At 33.6% G+C, this 26,997-nt stretch overlaps 1 protein-coding gene across 1 annotated transcript; it reads right to left on the minus strand.

Annotated features, from left to right (window-relative positions):
* Positions 1 to 489: 489 nt before the first annotated feature.
* LOC110006357 (protein ZINC INDUCED FACILITATOR-LIKE 1-like) lies at positions 490 to 22,193 on the minus strand. Its single transcript, XM_088855353.1, has 15 exons — positions 22,014 to 22,193; positions 19,743 to 19,899; positions 9,998 to 10,038; positions 8,598 to 8,658; positions 8,343 to 8,445; positions 8,117 to 8,219; positions 7,843 to 7,881; positions 7,677 to 7,739; positions 6,148 to 6,363; positions 4,951 to 5,038; positions 3,552 to 3,637; positions 2,469 to 3,383; positions 2,250 to 2,338; positions 1,105 to 1,148; positions 490 to 549 (listed from the first exon to the last, which is right to left on the minus strand). Exons 2-12 carry the CDS (start codon positions 19,888 to 19,890, stop codon positions 3,243 to 3,245), a joined length of 1,089 nt encoding a protein of 362 aa, XP_088711479.1. The 5' UTR covers positions 19,891 to 19,899; positions 22,014 to 22,193; the 3' UTR covers positions 490 to 549; positions 1,105 to 1,148; positions 2,250 to 2,338; positions 2,469 to 3,242.
* Positions 22,194 to 26,997: the final 4,804 nt, after the last annotated feature.

The following is a 26,997-nucleotide window of genomic DNA, read 5'->3' on the forward strand; positions in this document are numbered from 1 at the left end:
AATCCATATTTCATTACTTGCAAAACCATATAAATCTTAGTGTATATCCTTTGCAAAAAACTAGAAAAGAAAATTTTCATCATTAGATCATTTGTACATATTAGCACACACTCAAGTTTCTTCCATTTTAAGATAAAAAAAACTAAGAAGTCCTAAAATTGATATTAGAGTAAGAAGCTCAAACTATAAAGAAAGGATCCTCTTTGCCATGTTGCAACTCTTGAGATGACTATTCATTGAGACGCAAATTTCCATAAAGGGAATTTTTATTTGCACGTCTTGGTTTGTTTCTCTTTAATCCTAGTTGCTTTGTTTTTCAATTTCTAAGATGAAAGTGGGGGATGTTATATGGTAAGAGGGAGAAAAGTAAGTGTAGACTTTGAGGAACTTGAAGAGGAGTTATATTTATATGATAGTCAGGCATTTATAGTGTAAATTCTCATAATAATGAATAAAAGGAAGGAGAAAGGATATTGTAACGCAAAAGAGTAACTTCAATTGATATTTACATTGCCAACCCACCTGCTTCTTCACCCAAGAATAATGAGCCTGCAAAATAGGGCAAATAGTTATTGTACTTGTTTTGTACAATAATAAACATAACCAATGGGAATGGGGTTTGAGGCATCGGTGGTTAGGAGGGCGGATGCTTGAACATAACATTCCACCCTCTATTCCCACCTAAAGCACATCAAATAATAATAATAATAAAATAACAATCTGATCAACCCACAGGTTTCTACTTCTCTTTCTGCACTTCATGGTATGATTTGGTGCAAGATTTCGGCAAAAAGGGTTCGATTGTTAATATGAGCACCAAAATCATCAACAAATTCAATGTGAAGAAAACCATAGAATCACCTACACAATAAAAAATGAATTAATTTGCAGAAAAGAGAGTATGAAGCTCATTAAACTTATAAGAAAATGTAGCTACTTGAATAATTAAACTGGCTTTCAGTGGTTGAAATTTAGTACTAATCAATCTTCTTTCTATTTGTAGATTTGTAAGTTTCTTTTGTTTTAATTAATTTTTTTGTCACATTGTCAATTGGAGATGGCATTGTTGCTAGAGATATTCAAAGTCTTGTGAAGTAGTAGTACCTTGGTAGAAGGAAGCATCTTGGCGAGTTTGGCACCATGAAAATCTATTAAATGTAGAAGCCTTATATAAGAACATGTAATACATGATACCACTATCGCGATGCAAAAGGAATACATCCCTACTCTATATTGTAAATTGTAAATACCCCCTTTATGTTCTTCATTAATAAAATTATAGTGAAACCCACTTCACTTTCAGTTTCTCAATGGTTTATCATTGATTGCATGTTTAAGTCTCTAGTATCTCTTTTTCCCATGTCAAACAGACCTACTATTTAACAAGCAAACTGGATTAAGGTTATCATTTTAACCAATGTTAAAAAACAAGCTCGAGTCGCCAAGTCCAAGTCATCTGTACAGACTTGGCAGATTTTGTACAAGTGATAGTAATAAAATACAGGAAGGGGCCGAGCTTGGCCGGTTCCTACCAGGATTCGGCACCTTGTCGAGTCCCGAGTAACATGGGCAAGTACGAGGGGACTTGACCAAGCTCTAGACTACTGTTTGTAAAGCCATACTTGATGTTGAATTGCATATTTATATATCTGTATGTTTTCGCTTTAAATCGAGAATGGGAGAGCCGCTTTTTGAGATTACTGCCAAAACAGAATCCTGTAAAATTCCTTTATGAGAGACACAAAAGATATATTTCTCCAACTAACCTTGTAGCTTTTCATCATGGGACCCACATTTAGATGAAGCTAAGGTACAATTTCATTTGGAAAAAGATGGAGACATGTGCACACCAAGAATCATGAATGTCCATTTTTCAAATTTAAGTTTATCAAAGTTTGTAAGATAAGAGAACAATCTTTAATGTTAAATCATTGAGAGACAAACGCGATTGAATAGATAGAATTGTGATTATTATGTTTTAATCACTATGGTCAAGAAAGTCAATTTGTTCTGGTTTTTTTTCCCCAATGATTTTGTTGGCATAATGTTTCATTGTAGTTGCAGAAATATATTTGAGATAATGTCCGGGACAATTGCTTGGTCTCGCTCAGTCCTTTAGTTTGATGCTTTATTAATGTCGAAGTAATTTGGATTTCAATGCAAAACATATTTATTCATGAGAAGTTTACTTTCATGTATATTGATAGTTGATTAGAAGCTATAGAAACAATTGGATACAATATACTTACATGGCACCTGCTCCTGCTGGTCCTACTGCTTTGAATAGGGACATTGGTGTCATTACCATCCCATTTGCAGCACCTCTTTGGTGTCGAGGCTTTATTTATGTAAGGGGAATATTATGAATGTAAAGGCTCATATAAGATAACATGAATAAATTTAAGATAGTATTGAACTTAATTGATAGATAAACGAAGGAAATAGGGATTAAGTCTAAAAAAATATACCACTGAATTGTTTTGTAGAATGAACAATGCAGTTACAATTGTAACCTATGAAAAGTTGCATACATTAAACAACAGGAAACAATTAGTACAAGATAAGAAAAATAAGCGAGGAAATAAAAAGAAATGAAACACTAGCATATAACTATTAATAGAAAAGGATATTACTTCACAAATGGGTACATAAGACTAAATACCATGCAGAAAAAATGATGGGCATCACAAATTATTTAACTTACATAATTGACAATCCATTCTAATTTAGAAATTGCCAGATATGTTGATATTTAGATCCCTGACTTGTGTTAGGCATTAGTGAGGAGCTTGCCACTGTTGGGATAATCCTTACCATTTCCTTACTGGGAAAGTCTACTCGAGTCAGAGAAGCGAGTTCTCTTTTGAGCTTGAGAAGCGAGCTCTTAATACTGATAGATTAGGAATGTTTGTCACGTATATTAAGCCTGCTAATCTTGTTGGCCACCCTTCTACCTAAGGAATTCCCCATTTTTCTTTGCCATTTTCAATTTTTTTCCCCATGTAATGTTTTGGAAGGATCTAAATATCATGAGTCAACCTATCCTATGCGGCGAGCGCAAAGGCTTCAATAGTCACTTCTATTTCTTCTAAAATGATAAGCTTAAGGGAAGAACATCATAAACTTAGTTATAATATTATCATTTTTGATAGCATGCAATTAACATGTTCGCTTATCTCCTGAGACAACCATTTGAAAAATTTTAACCAATTTACTATCCAGCAAAAGAAACTACATGGAAGTTATAATTTACAAAGATAACATATGCCACTTACCGAGAGAGAATTCTTTAACAAAGATGCACAATTAATTGTGAATCTCAAAGCAAAACCAGAAAGTGCTGCTATCGATGGATAGCATAGTAGCAGCGGTACAGTTAAAACCTGCAAAGAATAAAAATGTGAAAAATGTAACCTTCGATTTTATTTTTTTGAGTGACCCACTATTCATTACTTTGGCACATTTAGACACTCATAGCGTGTAGAAACACAAAATGGAATATTGGTTTCCCTTCAAAATAAAAACATTAAAAAACCTATTTGAGGACATACAGTTCCAAAGCGGATCAATGAAATTGGACCGAGGATCTTCTCCACCTTTGGAAACAGGTAAAGTTGAAGAAGTAACAGACCACAACCTATGCGAAAGAGGTGAATAGAAATTTATGATAAGATTTCAATTATGTCATAGTAAATAATTTGAAAAGCATAAGTTCAATAAAATATCTTAATCTACGATATTTATGGCAAAAACACACGCAAATAAAGCAACTCTCCATTCAGCATGACTGCTGTATAATAAAGAAAGAACCTCACAAATAATAACCAATGATATCATTAGCTTCAAAGATTGAGAACTAAGAGAAAATGCAATCCCAAAATGGACCACAAGAAAATATTTAAAGACAAGTAAAGGGTGACCTTTCCAATTTCGAAAAGTGCCAAGCATGATACATGCAGGTTGGTGTAGGCAAAGATCCTGATGCACGAAGGGTTACGATACTGATGCAACCTAACCTGTTGTGCTTAGTGACGGTCTAATTGGATATGCTTTCAGTCATCGACTGACAGACATGAAGGTATGAGCTAGATTTGTGTCAGTTGGGTTTTTTATTTAATAGATTTGCTCTTGCCGAGTTGTTTTTAACTACAGTGCCAGCACAATATTTTACTTAAGATCTTTACAAAATTTGATCAAGCATTCTATTGGGGTATCATAGGACTGCTCCCAGTGTCATTCTTGCATTAATGAGTGAAATAAATTATTGTAAAGCATATATTGAAGAACAAATATGGTGTCAAACATGCATTTATTAGACCCAGAAGAGCAATTGAAGACCGTGGAAGGTTTAGGAGCCTTATGAGCATCCTTGCAACAAAATTTTGAATAGGAATTGCCTGAAAAGTACCTTGCAACTGTCATCCTTAAGGTTGAATCAAATTTCCAAGAATAGGGCACTCAAATGTAAGAAATGTATTGGAAATATTCATTCCTCAGCATACAGTGTCAAAATATTCATTTTGGAGAAACCCTACGCAAGTGAAGAAAGCCTAAGAGCAGGTAGATTTCTTCAATGTCTAGGCTTCCCTTCTGTCAAATATGCATTCCTATAACTTGTTTGATAACCTAGTGGCTTGCTGCTTTTTCCAAGCAACCAAACTTCAAACAGCTATAATTGAACCATAGTTTGAGATAATAATGTCATCAAAGTCCCTACAGAACAAATAATACATCTCACTGCTTATGATTTATCTATGCATATTTTGTGAATATCGGGTGACAATGACCAAGCCAAGGCTCCTGTTTTCACTTGTCTCATTTCATGCACTTATAATCACAAAAGGGGATATTCTAGATGAATGAGGCTGATCTTGAGATTCCACTTATTTTAGCAATGGAAAAGAGGAAAAACCTCATAAAATTGTAACAAATAAATGATGCATCTCATACCAGAGATTGCAAGAACCTGGCCGACATCCTGAGATGAGAGTCCCATTCCACCAAGTCTTCCAGGGCTTACAGCCCAAAGACAAAATATCTGTAAATGAGAACTTGGTTATTTAACTGATAATATTTTCATGTCAATTGCAAAAGAATGCATTTATCAAAATTTTGTAAAACACACATAAATATTTGTCAGAATGGGGATATGAAGATGCCAGTGATATGCGCAATCAACATCCTTATATAAAGAGAAAATTAAGAAACAGAAGTGCAATAACAAAGAAAGATGCTTCACAAGTAAGCATTAATCCCTCCAACTACTAATTCATCATCATCATCATCATAGCCTTATCCCAACTATTTGGAGGCAACTCATGAATCCTATCTTGCCATTCTGTTCTATCAAGAGCCATACCCTCAATAAGACCATAAGTCGCTTATGGAGAATGCCCTAACATGAGTAGATAACGTGGATTCAGAATTCATGGAAATTTAAGGAAAAGTTTTACCCTGGCTACCTAACACAACCCCCCTCCTTTACCCAGGCTAGGGACTGCATGACCAGTAGGGGGCAGGCCAAGGCGGTACAACTATTAATTCGTATGATATCAAAATAATTGAATTCTTTAAGCTTAGCTTGTGCCAACATTATGGTTGCTCAAGTATTGTCTTGCTTTATGTTTGTTTACCGAATTATCTTATGATTAATATTTATTTCTACATCTTATCAATCACATAACTACAAATCATACGTCAGGTGTTTTTATTCATTGTAAGTATAAAACTGTTAATTGTTTTTTTTTTTTTTTCTTTTTTGTCTCTTGACAGTGAATAAAAATATCATATGCCAATTTTCTGAGGTGCTTCCACTGTCTAGGTATTAAGTTGAGAAATTATGTTCTCTAAACAGAAACACCCTGCAGTTATGCAACTCTAAACTTCTCAAGAACCCTTTAAAAAACACATTCTCCATCTAGATAAAAATAGATAAAGGCAAGTTGTGTATACACAGGTGATCTTTTCCAGTGACAAAAAAGTAATCACATGAAATGCACAAACAAATATGCAAATAAACTACACAAGATGAGAGGCACACAACTTGATTGTAGATCATGTTTCAGATATCATGAATTGACAATATATTGATATGTTGTAGCTGAAAAGGAAAAGTCCATTATATGAAGAGTTCGTAGGAAGACCTACCTCTGTGTAGGAAATGTCAAAAAGTGAAAAAATGCAGTATATAATTATATTGGACATCAATGGCCAATTTTTCCAGAGGGATTTTTGAGAAGCTTGAGATCTTCCTTCAACTTCATCCATGTTTTCTTTTGTAACGAAACCATATGAAGCAGTTTCTAGTGCATCAGAGTAATCAAATACTTCCTCTCTCTCAAGGTGATGCATATGTAGTGTTTCCTACAAAAACAGTCCACGAGTCATTATAACAGCTAATTTTCAGACCTATTTTTTTCCAATATTCCATATCACATTTATATTTTTGAAGTTGGGGGTCTGCAATTATTCATAGTTGGATCCAGTAAGATTCACAACTAAAATAGAATCAGGCATGAAGGCTCCAGTAAATTTAGTATTGGAAAGAAGAAAATCTCCATCTTTGATACAAATGTATAGATCGACTTACTTGAATGACATAGTTCTTACATACAAATATGTAGCAATATGAGTTAAATGACAAGGAGCTTATATATTCATACACATGCAATATGTCTATTTGTGGGATCTAATCCATTATCTTAAGTCTACAAAAATCAGTTTTTGTTTACACTGTCTCAAATAACTAGAATGTCCTACCAAGTTTTTCATCAGTGTTAGTCAACTGATCCAGACAAGTTTTGAATGTAGAAGTGTTCATATCTAGTCTTGCAATTTCACAAGAGTGTGAAAGCATTTTCTTAAATCGCTAGATAATTTACTTAGAAAATCATCCCAATCAAAGTAATAATACCAATAACAACCAACGCAGTAAATAAAATGTATATAAAGAAAATGATGACACCGAAAGTAAGGCTGCTATTAACATATGGCAAATGTGGTAGACTAGGAAACTTACAGGAAGTCAAAAGGAACCAATAAACACACCAGCTGCAAAGACTGATATGCAAAGGCAAGGCAAAAAATATGGGAACCTGTGATGTAAGACACGTTTTAGGATCAAACAAAAATTTGATACATGAAGCAAACAATAAAAGTATAAATCTACAAGGCTCAAAGGAGCTTGCGATTCCGTACCTCCCAAATAATGAGCTTTGGGAAACTATAGTCGGATATTATCTGCAGGCTGAGATATTTCCTTATTAGACCCACATACTAAGATGAACAAAAAGAAAACTAGCGAAGATAATTTAATTTCTTGAAGAAACCAATGGAAGAGTAGGTTATTATCCAAATTATAACTCATATATAAAACAAATATCATCATCACTATTTTAACAAGATATAGAAATAAAATTGATTAATCCCAAAGTACAAGACTGTAGTTTTGATCTGCTCATGGGTTTATACAATGTTCGTGCCATTCAAACTTACTTGACGACCTAAGTGACTGCAGTATAAGAGGTTTTTAAAGGCTTCTAGCAATAGACATGGCATTTCTTGCAACTCTTTACTTTAACATTCAAAATATTTGGAAACTGAAAAAGAATTTTAGTTTATTTTGGAAAATGCCACAGTTTTTGGTAGCTACTGTACAGAGTAGATGTAACAAATACCTGTGCTAAGAACCCCCCTATTGCAGGACCAACTATTAGACCTACTCCCCATGTTGCACCTACCTGAAAATAAATATGTACTTATTAGAGCATTTTTCATACTAATTTACACATTATCACTATGGAATTTGATTGACAAGCAAGGTTCGTACAATAGACAATCCTAGAGCTTGATATTCGTCTCGAAGAACTTCAACCGCATAGCCTGGAAATCACTCAATAGAGATGATTGAAATATGTCGAGACTGAAAATCTAAAAAACAGATAGACAACTCCATGTATCTCAAGCATAACATCAATTGACATTAATATTAAATGGAAGGAATGCTTGAATGGATGTAAGGCCAATTTCTAAAGTTCCTTATAACTATGATCTATCCTGAATACCACAAAAAAAAAAAAAGGATCATTGTGAATATTGCACCAATAAGATTTTGTACCTTTATTGGGCCCAGCAAACCATTGAAAGAACCTTGGAGAAACCTCATTGCAACTGCCATCCATAAGTTCACACTAAGCCCAAATAGAGTGTTGAATAGTACTCTGGTACAAAGGTTGACCCAAGATCATCAATGAACATTATTTCAAAATCTGATCTCAAATATGTTCTCCCAATTTTAATAGTTCAAACAAAAAAAAAAAGTCAGACAGTTCAATATTACTAACATTGAAAAGGTCCCCAGTATTATTACAGGTTTACGGCCATATCGGTCAGCAGCCATTCCCCAAAGAAATGAAGTAAAAAATCTTCCGAACATAAATGATGAACCTAAATGAAAGATTAGCAATATCAGCATCATATGTTAAACATTCATGCTTAAATACTGCTTCTCTTTACCAACACCTGATGTAGGTCATAAAACATTACAAATATGACCATTTCAATTGCTAGCCATAAAAGGATTATTGAATAAGACATACCAACAAAACCAGCGTAATATCCAATATCTTCCACCTTATTTGCAATATTGAAGTCACTTATCTGCAAAATTCAAAAGACAATGGGGTAGAGCAAAATTTTGAAAGGAAATTTTTTTTGACAATAACACAGAGCTCATGAACAGAATTACACTTAAGACATTTAGATAGATGCAGAGGCAATAATAGTCACTAAAAAAAGTACACTAAAAAAAGATTAGTTGCAAGTGGCAAGGTAACCCCATTTCACTATATTGTTCAATGGAAATAACATAAATAATATATTTTTTATTTATAGACATGGACCCCACCCTACCTGGTGGATTGGGTCAGATCCAAGACAATTGGACCCTACGCTGGTCCGTGTCTAACTTAGTACTAGTCGGATTGGGTCTAGTTCCGGGTCCCGGACCAAGACCCATTCCCACCCGTGTATGTATGCACTTCAAAGGAACTTTCTAGATCTATTCTAGAGCACTTAACCAATATGTTGAGGAATGTATGTCAAGGAATGTTTTTATCAATGAGGTACAAGTTTTATGCTATGATTGTTTAATGAAGCTATTTTGATCGTTACTAAACAACTAATTAACTTTATGCTTTGAAAGGCTATTTTGAACACTCCCAAACTGGTAATTAATTTTATGCTTTAGAACTCAAGCTAAGCTTACACTTCAATTGGAAGAAATCGAGGTAGATTCATTTTATTTTCAGAATAACTGCTGAGGAACATTAATTTTGAGGGACATTATCCTTGAAAACATCCTCCTGTTGGAGTAAGCAAAACTGTAAGGTGCTACTACCTAGTGATCCTAACCATATAAAATTGGAAGTTTACTGATAAACACTATACAGAATCCATGAATCCAAGCAAATCATCACTAAAATAACCATGAAACCTCGAATAAATTTAATGTTGGTTGGGATAGACTATTTTTCTCGACTCCATGTCACATACCTATGAACCATCATGAGAACTTGTAGTCACATAGCCTAAGAGCAAACAAAAGGTGACATGACAACTAAAATTTGCAGAGTATACTGTAACAATGGACCCATACAGCATACAAATGAAACTTTTTCCATACTACCATTAAAACTTACTCAAACTATCAAGGGCATCTTCTTAATTAAATCCAAGATTATTATACCTGCCAGTGGCATGAAAGTATACATTTTCTCTCTATTGAAAAGATAACCAACCACAAAGCCTTTCACCAAAAGGTACAAGAGAACATTCTTATGAACAAAAACACACACACTCTCTCTCTCTCTCACTCACACACACAAGGACGTGTGCATGCACACTTGAATGATTTAAAATTCAGAAGGTTATAAGTATCATACAAAATGATAAGCAACAGCTCAGAATGCATTTGCTGAAATTTGTATAGATTACATACCATGAAGTATAGAAATGGGAACAATGAAGCAATTGGCAGAGCTGTAAAAAGGTAGATCATTCATAGAACACATGTTAGTTAAGAATGTTCAATTTCCAAATACATTTTCAAGCATATGGGACTTAGTGTTCTGTTTCGAACGTGAAAATTTTCAACATGTTTGTATGACTTTTCTATCAACACAAATGAAGCAGTCAATAAAAGAAACACAACAGAGCACATTTAGCCAACCCATCAAAGCCACTCCAACTGCAAAGAAGTAAAAGCATGGATATATAATGGAAACCATAGATTTCAGCAGAGTTATGAGACATTTTTGCCGTGTTATGAGACTCGGCCGATTCCTGTCGGATTTGGCCGAGTTGCTCCGAGTTTCATGTAGAACTTGGAGGGCATAAAAAAAAAATAAAAATCCCAAAAAATAGATAATTATGGGATTGCTGTATGAAATTTTTATATATAATTTGTATTTCTATTGGAAAAGATTGGGGAGCTTTTTGTTTCAGTATTCCTTATTTTTATTGTCCTTCTATTGAATTTTTCTTAAGGACCTCGTTTCTATGCGGTCAAGCCCACGTATATAGAAATACAGTCCTTAATTTTTAAAGATATGTAATCTCTAACGTGGAGATCATAAATATGAAAAATAAATAAATTTTAAAATCTAAAAATAATAATTCTAATAAAAAAACATTTGGGCCATCAGTCTCCATTGTTTTTACATGGAACAACCTACTTGCATCCATCTTTAAGATGGATGTAGAAATACCGTCCAGCTCACCTGAAACAATTTTCCTTTTCTAAATGGCCCTAAGATTCAATTTTTTTACAACCATTTTTATATACTTTTTTAAGGTTATTTGGATCTTTGAGGTTGCTGTGAGTTTTATTTAACCTTTAATACTTTTACTTTATTTTTAATTATTATTTAAAAAAATTCAAGGGCTTTGGGCCTTGTTCAGCATACTCGCCCCAATAACTCACCTCGGACCTGGCCCGAGTGAGTACCTAGACGGGTTTCTGGATATTTTTTGTTGGGAAAGTTTATATAAAGCCTAGGTTCTAAACAATCAAATTACAGCCTACTGTTAAAATTTCCCCAAGAGAGATTGTTTTGATACCCAAATATGGTCAAATTGATCATCTGGATATCAATATGCATGGACATCATAAAAAAATGGATTTCAAGTTTTATAATTAAATATGAAAATATATTTTAAGGCTATTACAAAAATTTCCAATATTAAAAACATATTTCTTGACACTATTTGAAGGTGGGCTCTAATTTGATTGTTTAGAGCCTCCGCTCTACAGAAACCGCACCCCGTTTCGTTTTCATCTCTGATGTGAATCCTAAGTAAGCTAGAGGGAATTTTTTTATTTAGTTCCAATTAAGGTTGATGAAAGTTTTGTCGATAGAGATCTGAGTAGTTCGTTCACTTACTGTGCATGTGTATATGAAGGGATAAAAGGCACTACTAATTGTACCCCGAGTTTGGTGTAAAATTCCTACAATTTTTTTTTTAAAACATTTCAAAAAGTGGTAAAAAGTATGGGGCTGTTCTACAATTTTTTATATATAATTTGCATATTTTTAGCAAAGATTTGTGAGTTTTTATTTGGCATAATCTCTACTTCTATATTATTTTAGATTTTTTAAAAATGTCCCACTAGAGGGCCGTAATCTGGTACTGGTCCCACCTACGCAGGGTCTCGGGATGGGTGAGATAGTAATGGTCATAACCTTTGGCTTTTTTTATGTACAAAGTAGCCGCTCTCAGGCTTCCAACTAGTGCTCTTGTTCTACTCGAGCCCTTTACCGTCACACTAAGTGACCGCCCCTTTAAATGTCCACTAACTATAATTCATTTTTTTTTTTAGAAAATATTTTATTATCCTCTATTTTAACTTCTATATCTCATCAGACTCAAGAATTGAAAATATTACTTATAAGCAAAAGATCTCTATCTTTTCTATCTTTCAACCCCCTAAATCCTTTTGACCATGCATTATTGACCTCAACAACATATGAAATGACTCTCTCTCTCTCTCTCTTTAAAACTCCAGCTCACTTTCACATCATCATCTCTTTTTCTCAAAACTCCATCTCTGTCTAAAACCGAAACTCCATCTCTCTCTCTCTCTCTCTCAAAACTCTGTCTCTCTCCCTAAAACTCAAACTCCATCTCTCTCTAAAACCCTAACTCCATCTCTCTCTCTATAAAACTCCATCTCTCTCATACATGAAGGTGTGCTCGTGTTCGAGCTCAAGCTAAACCCTTAGCTGGTAAATTCATCAATAAGCTAAAAGAGAAAGAGAAAAGATGGAGTTTTAGAGAGAGAGAGAGAGATGGAGTTTGAATAAGACGTCATTTTAGTATTTGTTTAGATAAAAAATTTATGGTAAAAAAGGTTCACGGGATTGTAAGATAGTAAAGATCGAGACCTTTTGTGTACAAGTAATATTTTCAATTCTTGGGTCTCATGAGATATGGAAGTTAAAAAAAATAGAAGATAAGGAGATATTTTTCTTTTTTATAAAATCCAATTTTCTATACATTTTTAAACTTATTTAGAGTTTTTGAAGTTGTTTTTGATTTATTGATTTTCAGTAGCTTCTTTTTATTTTTTTCAAATCTTTTTGTTTTTCCTTTTTTTTTTTTAATTTAGAAAAAGGTTTATATAAGTGTGATGCCTTAAACAATCAAATTAAAGGCGCACCTAAAAAATTCACTAGATTTTTAAGTGTTGCAATGTATTATCTAGACCATCAAATTTCTATAAGTAGTGCATATTGTAATTTATTATCTAGACTATCAATTTTCAAGATTTTTAAATGTTTATATATATGCTCGATCTACAGTTTTTTTAATCTCTATTTATAATTCAAGATGAAACTAAATTTTAAAGCCATCATAGAGATTTATGGTATTGAAACAAAATATTTCCACACTATTTGGTTGTGTGCCTTACTTTGATTGTTTAGGGCCTCAAACTTATACAAACCCCACCCTTTAATTTATCTAGGGCTTTTGGCCCTATATAGGACTCTCGCTTTTGCCAAAGGCTGAGTCCTTTTTGGCCGAGATGAGCTCCTAATAATTGGAAAAATAAAATAAAATAAAATATAGGAAAAAATTTATATAAGGTTGCAACCTTAAATGTAGAATTAAAGTTGCACCTCAAAAATCCATCAGAAAAATGTTGTTTTAATGTTGAAAAACCCTCTAATTGATCATCTTGACATCGAGAAGTATAAATATGGAAAAAGAAAAAAATTGAGTCCTAAAAATAGTGCATCTTGCAACATATTATCTAGACCGTCAATATACAAGATTTTCATATGTTTATAGATTTACTTGATTTTAACTATTCTTTAAGTTTTCAAATTTTATAATTAAATATAAAAATAAATTTTGAGATAATCCTATTAATTTTTTACACTAAAATTACGATGAAATTTGAAGGTGCACCTTAATTGAATTGTTTAAGGTTGCAACCTTATAGAAACCACACCCTAAATACCACACGTTTGAGAGGTTAGAAGTATCGAATTTAATTATAGCTTGAGGGGATAAGTCATAGTAAGTGAAGGATGAAGCACATAGGACTCAGATGCATATGCATTGTAGTGATTTAGGGTAAAACAAGGAAATCTTAAGAATTTTATTTCTTGTACCAAGTTGTTTCTCTGCCCTTTTTGTCTGCGTTATACATACTTGTTATTTCAAATCAAATATTATTTCACGCAACAAAACCGTAGGGCTGAGAATGGATCGGATCGGGTTCAGATCTACCAAGATCCAAATTCAGATCCAAAAAATATATGGGATTTGGATTTGGATCCGAACCCTATCGCATCTACAAAATTTGGATATGAATCTCGATAAAAAAAGTATGCCTGGGATCTGGATCTGAACCCAATCTAATCCAAAAAATTATTTTATAGATTTTTTATATCTATGAAATGCTATATAATATATACGTATGTATATATAAAATAATGCATAATATTTTAATAACTGGTTTAGATCCAAATCGAATCCACCTATGCTTGGATTCAATTTGAATTACTATTCGGATTCAAATTTTGGATATGGATCCGATCTGTCGGATCCAAATCTTAAATCCATACCCAGATTCGGACAGAGTATGAAATTCGGGTTTAAGATCCAAACAGGGTAAACTTTCAGCCCCACAAAACTGCATAGAAAGTCACAAGATCGATAGTGTGAGGAGGACAAAGGGAGAGTACTTGGTGCATTTGTTATCTTGGGTCTTTGACATTTGTATTGCCCATTTACATGTAGGATTCACATGCTAGAAACCCCATGTCGTGATTTGCATGTAGGTAACATACATATTCCAATTATATTATTAGACGGTGCAGATTATAGGACATTTACCATTTTTTATAGATCAGGTTGGCACCAAAACTAGATCCAAATCAACTACAGATTATAAGGCATGCACCACTTTTGATGAGGCAAGTCCTACGAATAAAGGGAAACATGGATCCATACAAGGTTAAGGAGTAAAATCATCTGAGATTTTTCTTGACATGATATTAGCTGACATGATCAGCACCAAAATGCAAGTAGTGCAAAGTGACAACGACAGATGAGAATGATCAAAGAAGGCTCAACGACATTGAAAAATGTACAAAAATGTCTTGACGAAAAAAAAAATTAAGGACAGTGACCTCTAACGCCTTCCCTCTGAAGTTTTCATTCCTATTAGCCTTTTGGGTTAACTCCTTGTACCCGTCAAGTTCAAAACTTTAGGACCATTAACCCGTTAATTATTATTTTTTTGTATTTTTTTACAAATTTGATTTTTGGTTTTACAAAATGCCAAACCTATACATTAGTCATCCATATTTTTATAAATTTTATTGATGATAATTATTAATTGTTATATTTCATCTCTTATAAATATTTTGATAAATTTTTTTAATAAATAAATAATAATAATCCATTAACAATAGTACAAAATATCTTGAGTAATCGTTTTTAAGTTCAAAAGATATTGATGTAATTATAAAATAGGTTATAACAATGGTTTAAAAAGCGGATTGGTGACCCAGATCGGGCACCTCAAAAACCAATCCCGATAGGCGAATCGGCGATTCAGATCGGGAATCGGTCGGATTAAAGCTTCAAAAAAATCCGAAAAAATTATTAAAATTCATTATAAATGTTGTTTTTTAAGAATTCAATAAGAAATGAGGGTACTACATTATTTACTTTCATTGTTTTCATCAATTTATGAATATTGAGATGTTCTTTCTATGTATGAACTTATGTTGACCATTAAATTTACATCACACAAAATAAATCATAGAATTATCATGGATTAAATATATAATCATATATGGACTACAATAAAGAGTTGACTAAATCGCTGAAAAATTGGCCACTAAAATCTCGAATTGGAGGAAAATCCTAATCCGCTAAAAAACCCAAATTATTACAACCTAACTAACTATAATATTATATTCCAACAATATTTTATAATTATTTTATTATATAACTAATAACAAATCCAAAATATTTTATAATATCATCTAATTTAAAATGTATTATTGACAACTGTAAGAAAAATAGTACACTACATGATTTATAATACAAAAATTAATAAATAAAATAAAAGATTTGGCTATCAATGTAAATTATTAGAATGCGTACCAATTTTTTTTAATTTTTTAAGTTTTTAGAATAAATTAGTGGAAGAGATTGTTAGTAGAAAGAGAGAGATTTCAAATGCCCTTATTGTATGAATCCTATCTTTAAATTAATATTACTAAATTTATGTTAAAGACCATCATGTTATAAAAATAAAAAATATAATTAGACCATTTATTCCTAGGTTGTATTAAGAAATACCTTTTATTTTTTTGATAAGAAATACTTATTGTGTTATCTTTTATTTTTTTTTAACAAGAAAAATATGATACTTGTTGATTATCTTCTTCTTTTTTTTTGACAAAAGAAGAAGATGTTGTACTATATTTTTTTTTGCTTGTTGTATTACTTTTTAATTTTTTTATCCTATGAGCTAGTACTAATTTTTTAATCCTAATTAACTAATTAATTAATTATTACTCATATAATGAAATAATACCATGATATACTAGCTTAATAGACTTTTATGTTTTTTTGGTAAGTAAATTTAAATTTTTTTAGTGAAAGATAGGGGTGATGGGCACCTAATTATTATTTTTAATAATTTTTTTATTTTTTTATCATCAAATTTCATTGCCACAATCGGACATACAACTTTCTTATTCATGACGGGCGTACACCGTCGTACGTACACCATCGTGCGTACACCATCTCACTGCAATTTATCCCAAGCTAATAATATTTGCCAGCGTTTTTTCAACTCCCAGATATATCCCACATCGAAACGATGTGAGAAGAATTGATACTATAAAAAAAACCCAACGATGTGTGTGTGTTAATTGTTGTCTTGGCAGCGTATTGCACGTGGAGACTTTTTAAGGAGAGTAAGACCACGTAAGGTGGAGTGCAATCACGTGGTGGGAGTAAGGCCACGTAGAGTGTCATGATTGACAATCACGTGGAGAGTAAGGCCACGTAAGGTGGAGTGCCACGTGGGGAGAAAAAGGTGGGGGGAGGGGAGTAAGGCCACGTAAGGTGGAGTGCCATGACAATCACGTAGGGAGAAAAAGGTGGGGGAGGGCAGTAAGGCCACTTAAGGTGGAGTGCCATGATTGACAATCACGTGGGAGTAAGGCTACGTAGAGTGCATGATTGACAATCACGTAGAGAGTAAGGCCACGTAAGGTGGAGTGCCACGTGGGGAGAAAAAGGTGGGGGGAGGGGAGTAAGGCCACGTAAGGTGGAGTGCCATGACAATCACGTAGGGAGAAAAAGGTAGGGGAGGGCAGTAAGGCCACGTAAGGTGGAGTAAGGCCACGTGAGGTGGAGTGCCATGACAATCACGTAGGGAGAAAAAGGTAGGGGAGGGCAGTAAGGCCACGTAAGGTGGAGTGTCATGATTGACAATCACGTGGTGGGAGTAAGGCCACGTAGATTGACAATCAAGTGGGGAGTAAGGCCACGTAAGGTGGAGTGCCATGATTGACAATCACGTAGGGAGGGGAGAAAAAGGTGGGGAAGGGGAGTAAGGCTACGTAAGGTGGAAATCACGTAAGGAGAAAAAAGTGGGGGAGGGGAGTAAGGCCACGTAAGGTGAAGTGCCATGATTGATAATCACGTGGGGAAAAAAAGGTGGGGGAGGAGAGTAAGGCCACGTAAGGTGGAGTGCCATGATTGACAATCACGTGGGGAGAAAAAGGTGGGGGAGTTGATCATCACGTGGGGGGAAAAAAAAGGTGGGGGAGGAGAGTAAGGCCACGTAAGGTGGAGTGCCATGATTGACAATCACGTGGGGAGAAAAAGGTGGGGGAGTTGATCATCACGTGGGGAGAAAAAGGTGGGGGGAGTTGACCATCACGTGGGGAGAAAAAGGTGGGGGGAGTTGACCATCACGTGGGGAGAAAAAGGTGGGGGGAGTAAGGCCATGTAAGATGGAGTGTCATGATTGGCAATCACGTGGGGAGAAAAAGGTGGAATATGAGTTGGCATAAAAATGTGTTATTCACATTTCAAAAAAACTAAGTTGGGTGCATAAAAAGAAAATCGGATTGAAAAATGAGTAAGGTCACGTAAGGTGGAGTGCTATGATTAGCAATCACGTGGGAGAAAAAGGTAGCGGGAGTGCCCTGATTGGCAATCACGTAGTGAGAAAAAGGTAGGGGGAGGCCATGGTGGGTGCATAAAAAGAAAACCGGATTGAAAAATGATGAAGGTCACATAAGGTGGAGTGCCATGATTGGCAATCACATGGGGAGAAAAAGGTGGGGAGAGTAAGGCCTCCATGATTGGCAATCACGTGAGGAGAAAAAGGTGGAGTGCCAATTGGCATAAAAATGTGTTATTCACATTTCAAAAAAACCAGGGTGAGTGCATAAAAAGAAAATCGGATTGAAAAATGAGTAAGGCCACGTAAGGTGGAGTGTCATGATTGACAATCACATGGGGAGAAAAAGGTGGGGGGAGTAAGGCCGCCATGATTAGCAATCACGTGGGGAGAAAAAGGTGGAGTGCCAGTTGGCATAAAAATATGTTATTCACATTTCAAAAAAACCAGGGTGGGTGCATAAAAAAAAACCGGATTGAAAAATGAAAAAGTAGGAACCACCTGGTTTTACCGATACTGCATTTGGATCGGTTATCACCGATACCTGATCAGGATCGCCTGATTCCAGATCAGATCGACGATTTTTGAAACACTGGGTTATAATATTAAAGAAAAATTCATTTTCTTTTCATTTCTATATTTATAGAGTGGGATCCACGAAGGTAAGATTGGTTTAAGGCAATGGAAGAGATATGGAAAGAAGCATTTCATAAAATAAAAAGATCAAATTTGTAAAAAGAAAAAAGAAAAATACAATTAGGGGGCTAAGAGTCTCAAAATTTTAAATTTGAAGGGGTACAAGAGATTTTGGTGAAACTAAAAGATTAATAGGGATGGAAGTTTCGGAGAGAAGGGTAAAAGTCATTTTCCCAAAAAATAAAAGGTTTGGCTAGCAATGGGTTAAAAATTTGGCCCAAGCCCAAGGCTCAAACTCGGCTGCTGCCCAGCTGCACGCGTTCTAAGTATGCACATAAATTGGAAATACCTAGAAAGCCCCGGGGCTCTATCTCTTTCTTGAGCTCCCATAAACCATGGGACTATAGCAATCTCTCAGTTATAAATCTATTATAATATGAGAAATTTATTAAAATAAATCTCATATTTTAACTATGGAAAATTGTTTCATATGGCCAGGACTGCATTTCTACATTTGCGGTCCCCGAGGTATAAAGCATCCATCTTAAAGATGGATGCAAATAGGTAGTCCATCTAAAAACAATTGAAACTAACGGCCCAAATGTTGTATTACTAGAATTACTATTTAAAATTTTCACTTTTTTTTTTATATATATATTCATAATCTCCATGTTAGAGATTACATGTCATTAAAAATTAAGTCAAAAAATATATCTCAAAAGAAGATTTTTAAGAGGTGACTCATTTCTACATGGACTCATACAAACCGTATACTTTAACTATTTAATATGTTATCTTTTTTCTACTATTCAAAGTCAAAATGATACATATTTTGATGGGCATTTTGAAATTAATTCAAACATATGGAGTAAAACTTTAAATATTTAATCTCAAAGATCTAATTGACAGATCTCATATTTAATCCCATAGGTTAAGAAAATTTAATCTCATAGATTAAGAAACATTTAAGCGTCCCTAAACTTTTTTAGATAAAAAGTATAATACAAATTCCAAAATAAGTCCCTGAATTTGATACTTCACAACAAAAATGCCAAAAATTATTAAAACCAAAGTCTAAGATCTTAATCCAAGACGCCACCTGAGCCTTAGCTATCAGTCTAGGTTTTCATTCTGAGTGGCGTATTAAAAAGCCACTAACTATTTCTAAAACCAGATAAGGTCATGTGTTCCTTACTGATCTACCCAAAAAAGAGTTCCAAAACATTCTTAACGTTCTTCAGTTCCCAGGATCATCAGCAAATATGCATTTCTGGCTCAATGCATATTCCATAAGTAAGTCGCATTCAAAGAACAAACTAGATCAAATAATAAAATTACAAATAGATTAAGTAGTAAATAGTTATGCAACAAGCCAACTTACCATTGCATAGGACAACCACACCAATTGATATACATTCTTTGAAAGGAAAAGCCCCATTTAATTCCTTTATTTGATCTTGCTTACAACCTGGACAATTCTCATGGTAAAACTTGCCAATCTTCAGCAAAGCTTCCTTGTATTCAGCCATTAATTGGACCTTTCAGCATGAAAAGAGTATATCAGAAAAACAGTATTCAAGTAAATACATTTCCCCCCTTACTCTTATTAACTGAATGGTACCATCCAAACTAAATAAACCCATATTAGTTGAGTTCCCATCTCATAACTTGATAATGTTACTAATACTTCACCGACATCAATGTGCTAGTCATCTGTCACTATTTAACTTAGTTGATATAATATTAACTAGTATATGTTATGATTATATATATAATGAACAGCCAATTTCTAAATTCAAGAAAAAAAAAAACTAAATTATGAACATATCTATTTGCGAAAATCGAAATATGGACAATTTGGTTATTTTAAAGATTGCAAGAAAATTAAAAAATATAATATAGCACAAAATATAGGTACAATTTAAATAGAAAAAATATATAGTGAGACCATTTATCTTTGGTACAAGGTGGTAATAATTAATCTTGACGATTGGATGTGATATTGGGTGGCTGCATTTATTTCATTGATCAAGCTCTGAGTTCAAAATAAATTTTTTCGAACTTCGTGATAAGCTATCAGATTTCACATCATATGGTTGAAAATAATTGTGACCTCATTGTACCAAAAATAAGTAGTCTCATTGTATACAATCCCATTTAAATAACAATTAAGTTCTAGGGATTTACACGTAATTTACTCTATAAAGTATATAACAAAACACACAAACATACATTACTTTTTTTTTTACTGTGTACAAAGATTGACTTAAAATTTCTTTCCTATAAATAAGATTGCCACAAATTGATCCAAATGTCGGTGCCTAAATTTCTACCGGTGCCTAAATTTCTACCATCTAAATATAGGCTTTTTGTATAGAGCAGGTGTATTATGCTCCCTTGAGAGCATAGTTTACTTCTACTCCCTCCGTCCAATTAACTACTTGGAAGGATTTTTTCAATAAGAAAATTTAGAAAGCTCTTAATAATTACTAGGTGATTATTCACAAAAAAAAAAAGAATTTAAAATTTGAGTTTTTTAACACGTAGAACTCATTATCTAAAAATTGGATGGTCCCCCATTTAATCTCAAGCCATTATTTTTTTCGAGGGTACAGGACATAAATTTTTTAGGACACAGTTCCCATAAGTCCTGAGACTTGTGTAGAAATGTTCCCCATTTAATAATTTATTTTTGAAATATATTTTGACCCTAATAGGTAATCCCTAAAATGGAAATCATTCATGTGCAAAAATAATAATCATTAGAAACTAAAAGTGACATTTTTTTTAAGGAAATATTTATACTGTTGATTTTACTTTTGTTTTTTTGGGGACCATCATTTATATCCATCTTTGGATGGATGGTTTATGCGACACAAATGTAGGAATACGTCCCCCGCATATAAAATTTTTTTTAGTTATATTTATTGAGGTTAATCTATGGGATGAAAACTTTACATGGGGATCCTAAAATTAATTCTAGGTGGGGATTTACCTGAGGGAGTAACTGAACATTCTACTCGTGTGGCAGTAAAATATCTCTCGGCTTCTGTATGCATACATAGAGACATGCTCTGAAACTTGTGAAATGCAAATAACAAGAATAACGTAATGTTGAAACACAAGGCTCAGACTCGCGAGTCAGCAATTTCAGGAGTCTAAGTGGTCTATGCAGACTCGGTTGAGTCTGTCAACCCGATTCAGTACACTTTAGGTCACTGCAATTATGCTTAAAAATATGATTTAAGGTTACTTGATTCCTTTGCTGAAAATTGTGAGATTAAAATTATGGACAAATGGAAAGTTCCAAAAAAAATAAAAAATAAAAAAGATTATGGACAAGTGGATTACTCTTCCACTTTAAAATGGATTAGTTATCCCAGAAAATCTGAAAATTTGAGAAAAACCAGAAATTAAATAAAAATGAATGCTACAGCATAAAATAGTACTACACTATAGACATAAGAATGAAGAAAAAAAAAAAATCGTGCAGGAAAAAAAGAATGCAAGAGGAATGCATGGTATTATACCAAAAAAAAAAAAAATACACCCACATAAAATAACAAGCTATATGATTAAAGAGAGCAAGGAAATGGATAAATAACTTCAAATTCTACATGTATTTGCAGGGATGGTAGAGAAGGACTATGACCTGTAGGTTCGTCTATGTTTATGCCAGTCGTACACCGTATACGATCAGAAGAAGAGCAATTGCTGCCTTTGAGTTGTACTCATATACATATACGGTATGTATCAACCGAGAAAAAAATATACAGTCGATATACGGTTCAGACTTCGGAGGCTTCGAGCTCAGCAAGTAGAAGACACAGAGGAGAGGCTCCTTCTGGTTTATATAAAGACCACGGCTAGGAATTGTTATAGTTAATTAATGACTGATTTTGGATGAATAATAGAGTAATATGATCACTGAAATTGCATTAAAAAATATGATTATTGAATTGTATTCTCTAATGACCTCATCTTTCTCCCTGTCTCCCTCTTAAAAGTAAAAACCCTCTCTCTCTCTCAAAGGAGTACCAAGTTTTATGCTATTCTCATAGAACATGCATAGTGTAATTACGCACTAAACGCTTACTCGAAGGCCATTTTTTTTTGGTAAAGAAAATTGTCATTAAACCAGAAAAAACGGAAAAAATACCACAATATGAAGAAAATAGAAAATATTGGAAAAATCACTAAAAATTTCTGACAAGGTATTTTTAAACAAACAGAATTGATAAAGGCGTTTTTTTTTTTTTCAATATTATAATTAACAAAGGTATTTTTCTCATAATAATGGAGGTTATTTTAAATCCAAAATTTTTTATGCTCCCGAGGAAGCATATTGTTCATTACTACCTCGGGCAAAACCCAATTTAGGAGTATTCTTAGGACCCCGAATTTTGGGGATGTCACCTCTTCAATGCACAAGCTATACTCCATAAATTTTATTTCCAAAATGCATTCTCTATCAGCTTGAAGAAAATAATGCCGCAATATTGAATAGAAACCGTCCAATATTCAATGGGTGAGATCTAAGTCTTAGAAAACTCAAAATTCATTTATTTTTTTTTTTATTTTGAATGTAATCATCTAGTGTTTTTTCAGGTATTTCCCAAAATTGCAGCTAAAAAAAAATACCAATTTAGTCTTCTGACCGAGATAGTAAATGTACAGTATGTCCCTGCCAGAGCATAATATACGAGCTGTTAAATTATTTCGAAATAACGGCTATTGTTGCTATTTGAAAATAACGATTGTTGCACTGATATGTATCCGCCGTTATACCATATGAAATGGCCAACATTTGGGTAAAGTGGCCTTTTACCTAAGGGTGCGGTTTGTATGGAGCCGAGGCGCTAAACAATCAAGCAAAGCGCACCTTCAAATAGTGTCGAGAAATGTGGTTTTATTATCGGAAATCTTTGTGATAGTCTTAAAATATATTTTATTATTAATTATAAAATTTAAAGCTTAAACAATAGTGTAGATCGAGCAGATCTATAAAGACTTGAAAATCTTGAAAATTGATGGTAAAAAAATACATTAGAAGATGCACTATTTCGAAAACTTGAAATCCATTTTTTTTCTCATGTCTATGCATTTTGATGTCGAGATAATTGATTTGAAGATATTTGAATATCAAACAACCTCTTCTAACCAAATTTTTGAGGTGGGCTCTAAATTTCGTTAGAAGAGGTTGTTTGATATTCAAATATCTTCAAATTAAGAATCTCGATATCAAGATGCATGGACATGAGAAAAAAATGGATTTCAAGTTTTGGAAATAGTGCATCTTTTAACGCATTTTTGGACAATCAATTTTCAAGTTTTCATAAATCTGCTCGTTCTACATTATTTTTGAAGCTTTAAATTTTATAATTAAAAGTCATGTTTTAAGGCTATCACAAAGACTTCTACCATTTACTTTTTGTACAACAAAAAATAAACACACTATATTGATGTGAGACCAGATTGTTGGTGTGCATTATTCTTCTGTTCAAAATCTCAGGAAATTTTTTCAGACTTTAAGCACGATCAATGGAAAACCTGCCATTCGATGTCTCTTTGAGCACCGTCAATGCAAAAGAACAATTTAAGAGGATTTTTCAATCGGAAATATTTTGATCTACTATTCAATCATCAAATAAATATTTTAAAAGAAAAACAAACTTTAGACATTGAGTTTCGATACTTAGATCTATTGCTTATAAATTGCACGGTATCTATTCAATCTTAGGGCATTATTTTTTTTTCCAGATCCATTAGGAAAACTTTTCAATTCATCTTCTTCTTCACATTGAACGCTAGGTTGAGGAGATTACATTTCATAATCTGATATCATAAAAGTATGAGAAAAGTTTATATAGAGCCTAGGCTCTAAACAATCAAATTAGAACCTACCTCAAAACTTCCACTAGAAATTGTTGTTTTGATATCCAAATATCATCAAATTGTTCATCTTGACATCAAAAGGCATAGACATAAGAAAAAAATGGATTTCAAGTTTTGGAAATAATGCATCTTGTAACATATTTTTGGACCTTCAATTTTCAAGATTTTCAAGTTTTCATAGATCTGCTTGATCTACGCTATTTTTTGTGCTTTAAATTTTATAACTCAAGATGAAAATATAATTTTACGGCTATCACTAAACTTTTCAGTATTGAAACCATATTTCTCGATACTAGTTGAAGTTGGGCTCTAATTTGATTGTTTAGAGCCCCGGCTCTATACAATCCGCACCCTATATATTCCTAGACAGAGTTTTACCGAAGAAGTGAAAGGAGGATATACTCGTGCTGGACCATATAATCTTTGGGAGTAGTTTGTATGAGGTTGAGGCCCTAAACAATCAAAGTAAGGCGTGCCGTCAAATAGTGTCGAAAGATGTTGTTTCACTATTGAAAAACTTTGTGATGGCCTAAAAATTTATTTTTATCTCTAATTATAAAGTTTAAAGCTTAAAAAATAGTATAGATTGAGCAGATCTATGAACACTTGAAAATCTTGAAATTTAATGGTCTAGAAAATACATTACAAGATGCACTATTTCCAAGACTTGAAATCCATTTTTTTCTCATGTTCATACATCTCGAGGTCGAGATGATTGATTTGAGGATTTTTGGGCATCGAAACCACCTCTTCTAATCAATTTTTTGAGGTGCACCTTAATTTTATTGTTTAGGGCCTCACCCTTATACAAACTTTTTCTATAGCCTTTTGGTATTACATTTTTATAAATTTTTAACTTTAGAAGGATCCCTAGATGGATGTGAATGACACTTGCTTCAAGAGCGTCCTTCCACAAGTTTTGTATATACTCCCCTTCAAGTAGGTAGGAGACAAAGGCCAATATATTGTATGAGACAGTGATTGCTTGTAAGCCACATATTTCTTTGTACTTCAAATAAAATATATGGTCACTAGTAACAAATAATAATTTGGGAGTACTATTACAACTAGCATGCACCCTTCTGTGCCTCAAAGGCTCAAATGAAAAGCAATAACTATGAAGGGCCACATTATTGAGAGAATGCGGCGAAAAGTGGGTACACAAAGTTTTGGCAAATTAAAATGTTAGGGCTTACAGTGCTAATTGGGGTTTTTACATTACGTTGATGGACTTCGAAGATTGCATGACATGTACGCTTGGGTTCCCTAAAGGGTGTAGCTCTAAACTGTTGAGAAATGCGGCAAAATGTTAGGTACACAGGGTTCGTGGAAATAGAATATTAGGGTTATGACTTCGAAGATTGCATGACATGTACACTTGGGTTCCCTAAAGGGTATAGCTCTAAACTGTTAAATGCGGCGAAATGTTAGGTACACAGGGATTGTGGAAATAAAATATTCGGGTTATATATATATATATAAAGTTTATATACAACGGAGGCTCTAAACAATCAAATTTGAGCCTATCTCAAAATTTTCATTAGAAGAGGTTGTTTTGATGTTCAAATATCTTCAAATTGATCATCTCGACATCAAGAAGCATGGACATGATAAAAAAATGGATTCAAGTTTTAAAAATTGTGTATTTTGAAATGCATTTTTGGACCGTCAATTTTCAATATTTTCAAGTTTTCATAGATATGTCGATCTACACTATTTTTTAAGCTTTAAACTTTATAAATAAATATAAAAAGATATTTTAAGGCTATCACAAAGATTTTCAATATTGAAACCACATTTTTCGATACCATTTGACAATAGGCTCTAATTTGATTGTTTAGAGCCTAGGCTCTGTACAAACCGCACCATATATATATATATATATACAATATTCTATAATTTTATTAATAAAAAAGTGTTATAATGATTTCAAACAATAACAACATCAGACATAACTAAGGAGTTGGGCACATTGTTACCTTCCCTGTAAACATGTTTGAACGTAACATTCATACCACGAATGTCCATAATTTCCATCCACTCCCATTTCAATTTTTACCTGACTCTTGAAGTAAGGTTGCAACATTTGATAACATTAAAATAATCACCGTCAACAATACAAAAAAGCTGGATATCCCACTATTTGATAATTTTTAGCTTTTGTAACACTGCTAACAACTCCACTTTGTTGGCCGTTTTTACTGCACATAGACCTGCAAAACAAAAAATAATCTCATCAAGATGATTCCTCACAACTCCCCCCACTTCAGGTGGTCTCGGGCTGCCTAACGGGTTATTGTCACAATTTAACTTAATATTGCCCACCACCAAGGCTTCCCAACGCCCTTTGTGTTTCGTCTTCACAACCCGTTGCGATATAATATTAATAACATTCACTTCCATATCAACCTTAGATACACTGAAATCTTCTTTTGTAACAAAGAACCAACTACATAAAATATGTTGTATCGGACATTAGGGTTTTATATTATGTTCGGGCTTTTTTGCATCTTTGATAGACCCCTGACCCAGCTCGACGCTGCCTGGCCCTCGGGCCACATTTTGTGTCCCAGGTCCTAATTTTTTTAGGGCCAGACCGAGCCACCCTTAATTTGCTCATGTACTAACCATGGGAAAAATTTTCATGCAAAAGATGTGTACATGCACCATAGAGAATCCACCACTTGCTTAATGGTTGAGGGTGGGAATCAAACATAAGATTGTGTATAGTTTACTCTCGT

The sequence above is a fragment of the Amborella trichopoda genome, chromosome 1, assembly GCF_054954075.1.
Source record: "Amborella trichopoda isolate Santa Cruz 75 chromosome 1, AtrichopodaSantaCruz75HAP2 v2.0, whole genome shotgun sequence".
Classification (NCBI taxonomy): domain Eukaryota; kingdom Viridiplantae; phylum Streptophyta; class Magnoliopsida; order Amborellales; family Amborellaceae; genus Amborella; species Amborella trichopoda.

What these genes read in the sequence shown, in the direction of transcription:
- LOC110006357 (XM_088855353.1), bottom strand. Translation starts at nt 19,890, where the DNA reads ATGGCTGAATACAAGGAAGCTTTGCTGAAGATTGGCAAGTTTTACCAT. An exon ending in TCCCATTTCTATACTTCATG is followed by an intron (nt 8,659 to 9,997) that starts GTATGTAATCTA and finishes TGAATTTTGCAG; the next exon opens with ATAAGTGACTTCAATATTGC. An exon ending in ATACTGGGGACCTTTTCAAT is followed by an intron (nt 8,220 to 8,342) that starts GTTAGTAATATT and finishes CCTTTGTACCAG; the next exon opens with AGTACTATTCAACACTCTAT.